The 12,144-nt window shown below is 44.2% G+C and overlaps 1 protein-coding gene across 15 annotated transcripts in view; it reads right to left on the reverse strand.

The window, feature by feature from the left end:
* LOC122978735 (nuclear factor 1 X-type-like) overlaps positions 1-12,144 on the reverse strand; it is a 111,828-nt gene that overhangs the window by 16,372 nt on the left and 83,312 nt on the right. For 6 of the 15 annotated variants that reach the window (XM_044345677.1, XM_044345687.1, XM_044345686.1 and 3 more), the window contains 7 exons: positions 8,915-8,977; positions 8,505-8,579; positions 8,203-8,326; positions 7,667-7,702; positions 7,137-7,264; positions 5,726-5,800; positions 1,036-1,164 (listed from right to left, as the gene is read on the reverse strand). In XM_044345677.1, coding sequence (XP_044201612.1) covers positions 1,036-1,164; positions 5,726-5,800; positions 7,137-7,264; positions 7,667-7,702; positions 8,203-8,326; positions 8,505-8,579; positions 8,915-8,977 — 630 coding nt within the window. The remainder of the gene's footprint in view (positions 1-1,035; positions 1,165-5,725; positions 5,801-7,136; positions 7,265-7,666; positions 7,703-8,202; positions 8,327-8,504; positions 8,580-8,914; positions 8,978-12,144) is intronic. The other 9 variants (XM_044345683.1, XM_044345688.1, XM_044345692.1 and 6 more) reach the window with 5 other exon arrangements.

Below are 12,144 nucleotides of genomic sequence, written 5' to 3' on the forward strand. Positions count from 1 at the left end.
GACATTTTTATTCCTTTGAAAAGTGAGACAAGCCTACAGGGACTTGTTGGCAAACTTGGATCCAGGAGACTCTGGGAATTCTCTGACTGGAGATGGAGAAACCATGTCGGTTATGCTATAGGACCAAAACACTCTTAGGAGGACATCTTGCTCTTAGTGTATTAATTGAAACATTGGAGATTAGTTAAAGAATGTCAGTGCACTTTTCACTTATCCTTTAACACCCTGTATTTGTTCTGTTCTCTTGTTCAAACAAAAGAAGGAAAAACCTGCAGGACAAATCTTTTAGAAAAGAGAAAATGAAAGCAAAGACTGATGGAGACCTAATGTTGATACACATATGTCATTTTTTTGTCTTGCTCCTATTAAAAAAAGGCTTTTTATCACACAAATTCAATTAGAAATTGTGTCAACAGCCTCACTTGGCACGTTAACTTAACACTGTCAAGTTCATTGTACGAGAACAAACAGCTGCGATATGTGTCCGTTGAAATGCAATAACTGACTTCTGAAAACACGACCAACCAAAACACATACAACCACAGTTCAAAAAATGCAATTAAACTGAACTAAAACAGACTAAAATGCATGAAGCAGTAAGGATGTGAGGCAAATCAGTCACAAAAAGGCATGGATGCAGCGATGGTACCATGCAATGACAATATTAAAAACATACAGGCACAAAGATGGTGGTAAAAATGGATGGATGGAGAGAGGCTGAAAGAGAGAGAGAGAGAAATTTAGGCCAAGCCATGATGATAGCAGTAACACTGAACAGGTGAAACTCTGCAAGCATCTTTGCTTCTCAACAGTTGCAACTGTAGGATAGGAAAGTTGGATTTTCCCATTTTTTAGGCACACGGTGGTGGAATATCTTTGGTTTGTTTCCAGGGGGGGAGTTTGGGCATAAATATGGAAACCTAAAGATCACGTTTGACACTTCCTTTCCTTCTCTCTCTTTTTCAGATTATAAAAGGGGGGGGGGGGGGGGGGGGGGGGTTGGGGGGGTTGTTGGGTTCATGGCAGGGCTCTCACCTGGTCTCACTCCTGCCAGCACAGGCAGCGGGTGGTGTGTGAACGCCATGCGGGGGGACCTCGTCTGGGAAGTCAGGGCGTTGAAATCAAACTTCCCCGGCTTCTTAAGTGAACCAGGCGAGGACAGTCCTGGCGAAAAAAAAAATGGGATCAACAAAAAAAAGTGGGGGGGAAGAGGGAGGAAAAGAGAGAGGTGGTTTTAATCAACAAATTGTTGCTTATTTAATTGACTACACTAAAAAAAAATAATTTGATTTTTATTGAAGGGGACTTGAACAATCATGATTTTCTGATTAGATTGTTTAATTTCCTTATCGGTTGATGGCAGTGCATTACTCCCTGTCCTTCTGGCTGTTTGCCAATCACTCCCATTAGTTTCAATGAGTCAATCAGAGGACTCTGTAAATGATGCAATCAGAAAGCATAAAGATATAGAAAAGAACCAAGAAATCTTGGCTGTTGATGATGGAGCTTTGTTACTCCTAGGCTGTAATAACTGGTTTAGAGATGTAGTATTCCTACAGTATATAAAACTCCAAGCTTTATAGTTTTTGGGCTGAGCAATATTTCATAGCATAAGTGCATGTCTTCAAAGGAACAAGGGGGAAAATAACTAAAGCCAATATAAAACTGCTCTTTGTTTTAGAGCCAAAGCACATCTGTAGCTATAATAACCTCAACTGTGCCACTGTATGTTTTTTCTGTCTCATCTCTTTCTCTCTGTTTCTCTCTCTCTCTTTCAGGTGCCAACTCCAGGCTTTCTCTGTGTATGAGCATGGCCACCATACAGCCACAGTCAGCTAGTTGTGGTCTGGCTTCAGCGAAGCTCACAGGCTGGCTGCATGAGAAGAAGGCTTCATTCAGAAATAGCACACACTGTACAGTATGGACACGGCAGCTGCTGAGTGCGAAAGACAAGCAGACGGACAGAGAGAGGAGACAGAGGGGAGGGAGGGAGAGAGAAAGAGAGAGAGAGAGGCGAGAAAAGAACGTGGGAGACATGAAAATATGCGAGGGAGCGAGGGAGCAAGGGAGCGAGAGAGCAAAGCAGAACCTGTGAAAAATGGAGCAGTGTCTTGTTTTTCAATGCGTTGCTCTGACGACATGTATGAAATTGGAATGTCATAAGATGTTAAATATGGTTATTATCTCTTGCGCACACACTCACTCGTACACACTGGATGTCTGAACACACTCGAAAGCACAAGCACACGTTCAAACACAAAAAAACAAAAGACCCTCACAATACCGTCACATTTAACTGATGAGACAATAGACAGATTTCTTCTTCAGTAAGTTTACTTCTAATCTTCCTAACAAGTGAGTGATGTGATAATGTTCTCTTTTTAAACTTGTTTTTAGACTCTTGTTTTGTAGTCTATTTCTGTGGCCCCTCCGCATCAAACAAGGCATTAAATACGATTCCTCCTCAGTTCTCCAGCTGGAGACGTGTGAAAGTCTATGGGAGTGTGGGGGCGTGTAAAACCTTCACTCCCTGTGTGAAAGAGTTAAGTCTGAAGCAGGTGGGAGTGAATATGTGTGAACCATTTATGTCTTTAGCAGACATATATTTCTTTTTTTTTCCCCCAACTGTAGCGGGAGTCTGGGGGCGTATTGTACTGTCAGACAGATTCCAAGCATGAAGACAACCCCGATCCCACTTCTGACACCAATAGTTAGCAGTGATTGCTATGACACTGTCACACTGGTGGGAGCAAACTGGAAATAAGAGCAGTCTGCAGAGACTTAAACAATGATAGGCACTGGAGGTTAGTCCTGGGAAACACTGAGATTTGGAAGAAAGTGTAAAAACCAGAACCTTATAGATTAAACAGTTATGGTTTCACAGAGGTAGTCTTATGTGCTCTCATTTTGGAAGCATAAAATTAAGCTGAAGTATGGAAATCAGAGCTAGAAAACACAGAGAAGATCAGATGAAGATTGACATCTGTATATATTGGAACTTAAAGCACTGTCACTATCACCAAGGGGATGTGAAAGACAATATTTCAGCACTTCAGAGAGTGTTCAATGGTCTGATCTGGTTCATGTGTGTGCGTGTTTTTGTGTGTATGTGCCACAACTGCACTGTTTCCTCTCCTGGCAAGCTTTAGTGTTTCACTGGCAACCAATCAAGCGCTCCCATGATGACCCTTCTGTCTCTTTGCACTAACAGGCCTGCCACCAGATGCGCCTGTGAAGCACACACGGACACACACACACTCACACACACACACTCACACTCACACACACACACAGTTGGGAAAGATAGGAGATAGTGAGTGGTTTAAATGAGTGAAGGAAAATCAGGGAATTCTCTCGTCTCCAGTGATTTAAACCACATATGTAAGTCCAGCCGTATCCCTCTAAGGGCCTGTAACAGTTAACTCAAAGCACCAAGCGAGGCCCCCACCACCACCACCACGAGTCTCTGGTGTCTCAGGGAAATTTCCCAATCATTTGGAACTAATATGAAATCGTGGTTGTTTCGTTTGCCTCCACTAACCTCCCCCACCCCTCCTCTAGCCCCTGTGGAGCAGATGTCTCCAGCATCCTCACGGATCCCAAGGCTACACACACACGGAAACACCATCTGGGACCATGCTTCAGCTGTGCATGTGTGTGTGTGTGTGTGTGGGCTGTGTTATATATGTGTGTGCAGAAATCTATCATGTGTATATCTGAAATGTAACCGTGTTTGTGTGATGTATATGTATGAATGCATCTTCATACGTGTGTGTGTGTGTGTGATGCTGGATGTGTGTGCTCTATTGGTTATGGAGGGAGTCGGGGGGGGGAGTGGATTGTGCTGTGGACAGACGGTGAGGCGCACCTGGGTGTGAGTGTGTTCTCTGTTATTTTTTATTCAGCCCCTCGGTTTGTGTGTGTGTGTGTGTGTGTGTGTGTGTGTGTGTGTGTGTGTGTGTGCTCGCTTGTTTACATACCCCCCACCTGGACAGGAATTCCCAGATGAGCTTTGCCTGTGGCAGGTGGGATCCTTTGGAAAATTGGATACACACCGTACCAAAACCACACAATCTCTACTCACTTCCTTCTCGTTCTCCCGTATCTATCAATCTCTCCTCTCTGCCGTGCTTTTTCTGGAGTGTGAAACATATTTTGCACTAGCTACTGTTAAAAAACAATCTCTAAACCCACACAAAATTAAAAAAAAAAACAGCTAATAATTACAATAGCTTTTGGCTGCGTAATTTTTCACTTGGATTTTGTAAATTAATTGGGTAAAGGGTCCAGATTTGCATGCTATTCTGTACCTCTATTTGCCAAACTCATTAGGAGGTGTACAAGGCTGTGTGCTGCACTTTGGAGAGTAAGGGGGTGGTACACATACACAGAGAGAAAGAGAGAGAGAGAGAGAGACGTGGAAAAAAGATGGGAGGTGAGGCTCTGGTGCGCAAAGGCGTGCAGCAGCCTCTGTTGTGGCTCTGATGAGCAGCCTCTTAATTACATTTACAGCTAAGTGGAGCAGGAGCAGGAGAGCAGCCGCTGAGGCTCAAGTGAGAGTAGACTGGGGGCAAAACCTAACCAGCACTCTTGGCTCCTCTAGTTCACATCCTACTAACCCTTCTCTCTCATTAGCTAGCACCATTCGAGTACACCAAAGTCTTCTTCTCTCCTCTATTTCCGCTCTCACCTCCCACTTTTCCCATCCACTTGCCTGCTATCTGCCTCTCTCTCCTCCTTCTCTCCTCTGACATCTTTTCTCCCTCCCCAGGGTCCTTCCTGCTGTACACGTTTTCAATTAGACAGAAGGGAGACAGGGATGGAGGGTTGAAGGGAGAGCTAGGGAGCAGGAGGAAGGGTTTTACACCTCTGATCCACAGACGGTAAGCGTCTTAATGAGGGATTTGAAGCGAGGGAGGGATGGAGCAACAGAGGGATGGAGGCAAGGCAGGCACCTGAACACCTGCAGGGGTGGGGAGCATGATAAGCATGTGTGTTTCAATGTGTGAAGGTCTGCGTATGAGGGGGGCTGTAAGTGTGTGAGTCACCGTGTATGTGTGTGTGTACGGGAAAGGGGGGGGGGGCATCTGTGTATGTACAGTATATGTGCATGTGTGCGTGTGTATGTGTGCGTGCAAACACTGTGTGAGAGTATGTGGGAGTCTGTCTGTGTATGAGTCACTGTGCATGTTGAAGTATGTGTGTGTGTGTGTGTGAGGCAGAATGCACACAGCGAATGAACACGCCTGCTGGTGTTGTCAGTGTTAGCCTGGTGACATCTGTCAGTTAAAATGCCGCTGGGAGGACTGACATGACTTCAGAGAGATAAAGCCAGGATTCTTAGGTGAGCTACTTGTAGCCTCATGTTTAACACAGAATGTAAAGCCTAAAGTGGATAATCCCACACAATCCTGCTACTTTACCTCAAAGGAAATGGAATAATACAAGTTTGATCAGCAGCAAGGACATCAATCTGATAACAGCTAAACATTGCTGAGGTTAACACACAAGTATAGTCCCATTTTTGTTTTATCCTTGTCCTTACCACAGACATTCATTCAACTCACATACAAACATACACATACAGTATATACTATATATGTATAGATATGATATATATACATATATACGGTATACACACACATACACAGAGAATGACTGAGCTACTGTACATAAAGGCTGATAAATAGCAAATATATATGAGTGTAATCAATGTTGTTCTAACCATGGTAAGGAAACTGCACGCCATCGTTTTCATGTTTTATCTTCCTCTCCTGCACACTCGCCAAATGGTGCTGCACTGAAAGTGGAGAAGGGTATTGTTAACAATGAGATAGGGGAAGAGTGAGATATAGAGAGACAAGGAGAGAGAGAGAATGAGGGAAAGAGAGAGAGAGTTAAGAGTGAGCATTTGTGTATGATGGAGGTAAGTGATAATTGACACAACATGGAGTAAACTGTATGTGTGATTATGGTTTTAAGGTGGAGTGTTTGGGAGTGTAGACTCAAGTGAAGTGAACAAGAGAGGGGGGGTTTTCTTGGAGTTATTGGGTTGTTGGAGGGATGAGGTAGGATTACTGAGGAGGTAGAATAAAGAGGGTAATGTCCAAAGCGGAATCACAGAGGTAGTGGTTACTGCCAGAACAATGGAAACACCAACATAAAGCCTTAATACAGGCTGCTGTAAGCTGTTGAATCCTTGATGCATCTTGGCATTTATATTCCAGATGTCTGGAGCTATTTGGTGAATAACATTTAGCACCATTTATCCATGATAAATTCAATTTTATGGGGTTGTAGTGATGGTGTTGAAAAAATGTTGACCAAAAAAAAAATAAATGGCATAGCCTGTAAATAAAAACATGTTAATGCTTTTAAATCAATTTGCTGAACAATAAAGGAAAATACTATTCTGATCAGTGTAAAATAAATGACTGTGTAACGGTTTTATTGTCAATAATGTTTTTTCTTCCAGGACATGACTACATTTAAACGTGGCCTCTCATTATTTATCCAAGACTCCTTTATTTTGGCAAATACCTGTGTGTCTTTGTCGTAAAAAGTGCTGGTCTGAGACAAATCTAATAAAAAAGCATGTGTTTTACGCATTTCTGTTTCAAGTCTACATGGTTTATATACTTAAATATATGGCAGGGTATTACATTTATAAACTACTTGAAAGGTTTTTGCTTTTATTGCTGGACAGTGTGGCCAACAGAGCCCTGGTTAATCTTGGCCACCCGTTTTAATATTAGACAAATCAAACATTTTTGTTGTTCTTGACAAATGATCAACATATTACTCTCTCTCTGGTATTTAGGAGCCGCAGTCTCAAGTGTTGCTATTTCCCTAAGGTGTAGAGGTCAGACTGGGGAACAGGGCCTTAGCGAAGGTGGTTGGTGGGTGAGTGGAAGGTTTGGACAGGTGTTCAGAGTTGTCTGTAGCACCACAGTGAAGGCGGGGGGGTTGAGGTAGGGTGTGGAGAAGAGAAAAAGTTAGATGGAGGCATCAGTTTGGACTTTGGTGATGGTGGTGGGGGGGGGATCAGGCAGGAGTGTGAGGAAGTTTGGTGATGCTTGCTTAGTGAGGTGACAGGTGTGAGGTGGGATGGGAGGGAGGGAGGGAGGGGGGGGTACCTGCATCCATGTCATTGGGCCACGCACTGGACTGGGAGGAGCTGGCAGCAGGTGAGCGTCCAGGATAGAAAACATCATCTGTGGGGCTCTCCAGCTCACTGTCGTCTAACGACTTCCTCTTGGTGGAGCTGAGGGTACGGGGAGGATGTTTGGTGGGTGGAGGAGAAGTGGGAGGCAGAAAGAGAGGGGGGAGAGGAGAGATGAAAAATACATCATGGTAGGGAATGTTTGGATCAAGAACAAAACAGAATTAATAACATAAAAGTATCATATCAACAGGCACTTAGATGTTTAAAGAGGCTTCGAGTTTTGCAGCTTTTAGTGGAAACAGTATTACTGACGCAAAGTCTTGGAGCAGAAAAAGACATAAAGCACAAGAAATGTGAAAACTACAAATGAAAAAGGAGGAAACAGAAAGAATAGTTAGAAAGTAGAGACAGCCAAGCAGTAAGACTCTCTGTCTATGTGTGTCTGTGCTTTTCTGTGCATGTGTGCTGTTAGTTTGTGTCTTTGTAGGTGTTTGTAACTACCTCCGTGGAAGGTTTGCGTACAACTCCACCTCAGACCTAAAGTGACAGCAGAGGACAGAGGTAAGAAGACAGAAAAAGACAAAGTTAAGAAAGACACAGAAGAGGAAAAGCAGAAAGAGCCATCACACATTCATAAAGAGGAGAGCAGCAAACAGAGAGACACACACATATATAGGGAGCTTCAGGACGGATTCCAAGACTGTTGTACCAAATACCATTCATACAATGAAAACTCAATGAAATGACGTACTTTACTTGCCAGTACTTGCCACCCTTGTGATAAGAAGCGATATACTGTTGGCAGATAATACTGTGTTTTCACACTTCCTTCCAGTCTGCCCTTGGCATTATAAGCGATTCATATACCAAGGTAGCACTGCTACTGTCACGTGATTGCTTCACCCACAAGAGATTCTACTAATAGTGGACAGCTGGACTTCTATATCGGTCACTGGTGTTTCCTGAGCAACATAAACCTCCATACATCCTTCACCACTGTTATCTTTGTGGAATCACGGTTACAGCTGTGTATGTACCTGGTGGAAGGAGGGGAGGTGAGGGAGCGTCGCCCCAGGGCCACCTGGTTGATGTTGTAGTAGCTGGGACTGCTGTCCAAGTCAGCCAGTGAGAAGTTCGGACCTGACGCCGTGGCTACAGGAGCTAACAGGGAGAGAGGAGAGGTAGAAAAACAGAAAGATGGAGACATGTTGACATGGTGTGTATATTCTAGAAATTACACTACAGTACACTCAAAAGATGCACATGTGACTGTACTGAGCTCCTTCAATGCAAAAATAATGTTAAATGATGCTGTTTTGTTGTTGTTTTTGCAACTTACTCTGCGACACTCTGACCAGCTCCGCCACGTTCCACACTCCTGAGGTGACAAAGCAGTCCTGGAAACTCAGGTGCCCTGTAGAGAAAAAAAGGATGTGATGGAGACACACAGAAGCTTTAATGAAAAAAAACGTTTCATCAGAAATTCATTAAACTGTGCTTCTCAGAAAAAAAAAAAAAAAAACATGGGGAGAAACCCTGAAAATCACATCCCTTTGAGAGGGTGACCATCTGCAACTATGTTTGTGGATCAACATCTGTGTGAGTGTGTTTGCTAATTGGATCCATAATTGGAATATGTTAAGACTGATAAGCATGATGGAATCAATTCTAGTATGCTGATTTGACAGTGTTTGGACATGGATGTGTGTGTGTGTGTGTGTGTGTGTGTGTGTGTGTGTGTGTACCTACCATTGGGCGGTGGTTTGATGTCTGTGTCCCCTTGTTGGCTGGAGCTGTCTGATTGTCCAGATTCTGCACAGAAACAGAGACAAGGAGGGGAGGAGCAGAGAAAGACAAACGGTTAGGATCTGGTTTATATGCTTAAAGAAGTAATGAAAAACATACTGGTATGTGTACAATATCTCTGTGAATCATAGCTATGCATCCACGCTGCCAAGACTGTGATATTTGAGGTGTGAGAGGGAATAAGAGGGACTTGCAGTATGTGCTGGGGTATGGTATACATCTAGAGTGTATATGTGTGTGTGAATTCACACATTTTTGTGTGACAGTCTTGTATCTAAGAATGTTCTCTCCCATCTCCCTCTGTCCCTCCTGACTTAAGGTGTGATGATTTACAGTGTGCCGCTATGCCATTATCTAACCACGCAATCATATCCCTCGCCCTAATCCTACTTAATACCTTCTTGCTGGTAGGGATTTAGTCTGCGTAAACAGAGCACCTTACACACACACACACGCACACACACACACACACACACACACACGCACACACACAAACACACACCCACACAACCATGCACACTCTCTCTCTCAATCTGTTTCTTTCTCTAATTTTTGTTTCATACTTTAATACATATTTTAATCCTTGCATGGACACACTAACACACAGATAAATAGTAAACACACACACACACACACACACACACACACACACACACAGGCCGGTGAAACGGCTGACCATGCCAGTCTGGCTGCCCCCGAGGGATCTGAGGCAGAGTATTTTAAAGTTGAAGGAAAACTTTCCGCCTTTGGATTGAATGAGCAACACAAATGCATGCACACATACACGTTTGCACACGTGCGTGCTCACACACACACACACACACCTGTTATGACTGGTCTATGGATGCATTAGTTTTCAAAAACATGCCAAGTCTTGGCAACAAAAGGCCACAATTAGAAGTGGAGGAGCTTGAGGCTGGAAGAGGATGCAAGATGAAGTTTTTGTAACATGAGTCCAGAGAAAAGTTCCCTAAAGAGGGAACATTCCTTTCCAGGTTGTAAAAGAAGATGTCACATGTGAGGATGCATAAATGTTTATGAATATGTGACAGAGGCCGGCCAGCTGTATGAATTGCATCAACATATGTGGCCACGTATCTGAGTCAGTGAATGAGACTCGGCTCCGTTTCCAGGACCGGTGTGGTGTGGTGTGGGGGGGGGCTAATGCTATTGGCCATCCATTCAGGCCTAGCTAGGCTGCAGCTAGCTAGCGAGCTAACTAAAGGAGGTGTTTATCTGCAGGCTGTAGGTGATAACAGAGCACACAGACTCCTGCCAGCAGCACTTGCCTTGCAGCCACACTAAGCCACAGATTACTGAGCAGAAACAATAACAGACCTGTCTCGCTGCCTACGAAGCACTGCTTATCCACAGAGAGAGGGGCGAGACAGACCAGAGCGAGAATGAAAGAAAGAAAGAGAACACAGAAATGAAAGAGAGCTTCTTTTTCCCTCTCTCTTCTCATGCAGAATCTCTCACTCTTCCCTGTCTCTCACTGGCTGGGTGTAATCCTGGCAGCCATCTTAGAGCTTGGCAGCCATCTTAGCATTGGCGGTAGCGCCACATTCCAGCTAACTGACGACACTCACTCCAAACATACGAGGCTGCGCCCCCACACACACACTCATACGTGGACAAACATTGAGGTACACACTCAGAGTAAACATATATGATGGCCAATGAAAGCTGTTGAGAAAACAACCTGACTTCACTGGACTTTTTACCGTCGTGTAGTATTTCACCACAGGGCTCTACAATATTGTAAACACTCTATTTCTCACACCATACATGCACTCGATGAATACACAGCAACCTTACTGTATGTACAGTATGCATGAGAGAGATCTGATAGTCTAATATGTGACGTACAGACGACGCTTCACAAGACTTCGAGACAACCGACCGTCACAGACGCTAGTTTCCACGGTGACTTTAGCTCGGTGCACTAGATCTAAAAGATATCAGGCTCTACCTACATGAAGTATAATGGAACACTAAAAATGGCACATTTGATTGTTTTTGTCTGTTGATGAAACCAATGCCAAACCAATCTAACTTCAGAATTTCAGTATATTTACGTTCATGTTACACAGTGAGTTGATTGTGCTCCAACAATCACATGACGACACTGGATGCTCTGTTATGTTTTGTTTGAATGTGCAGAAACTTAATCAGTCCTGTGGAATATAGAAGTGACAGAAATGACAAAACCAGATGAACTGAACGGTGGTATTCCTGTCTCTTTATCTGGAGGCCTTTCTTTACACCACCATAATATTCTGTATATCTTTCAGTGTTTTCAATGTGGACGTATCACACTTGCTCTGGCCTGTCATGACCCCGACATGCTCTGCTGTTGTAGAGGTGTGAAAAAGCCCGGCTGAAAACTGAGGCTTATGGTAGATAAGAGACTGTCAGGCAGATATGTGCAGTAGAAGGGACACTGATAGCTGTCCTCGACGTAACCCGACCGACTCCACCAGCCAAAACCACACCAGCTCTCAGACTGCACAATACAGCTACATTCACTTTAATCATAACAGCTGAAGTTATGTTTGTGCTGTCAACAAAAAAAAGAATTCAGCTCATAGACGGTAACATATATTTACTTATAATACTTACAATAACATGGCCGAACTAGATTTATTGGAGCTCTCAACAGCTCTGGCTCTAGATTTCAGAACTCAGGCTCCACAAGCATTAGCCAACTAACACTGTGATAAAAAACACACAGCACTACATCACTTATTGGAAATCAGTGCCACCGTTGAGTTCAACAGTGACCATATAGCTGGGTAGAGAAGTGAGGAGGACAGGGGGGGGGGGAGGGAGGTACAACAGAGGAGGTCTGCTTACTGGTTATCACCGCTCTGCCAGCTGCAGCCTACGACAGCAGCCGCAAACCCCCCCTCCAACCCTCCCCAACCACCCTTCTAACCACACATCCAGCCCCTTATCTTCCCACCGCAGCCCCCCAAAGCCCTCCCTTCAGCAACCCCAATCATAGTCCTGCAGCCCCCCCACCCCCGGATGCCCCTCCACCTCCACCGCCAGCAAGCCCATCTCTAACCTCAAACCTTTCAGCCCTGCAGCCCCTTCAAACCAGAACATTTGACAGAACTCAGACAAATACAAAGTGAGGATACACAGAATGACCTGATGATGTGCATTTG

Source organism: Thunnus albacares, chromosome 3 (assembly GCF_914725855.1).
Source record: "Thunnus albacares chromosome 3, fThuAlb1.1, whole genome shotgun sequence".
Taxonomy (NCBI): domain Eukaryota; kingdom Metazoa; phylum Chordata; class Actinopteri; order Scombriformes; family Scombridae; genus Thunnus; species Thunnus albacares.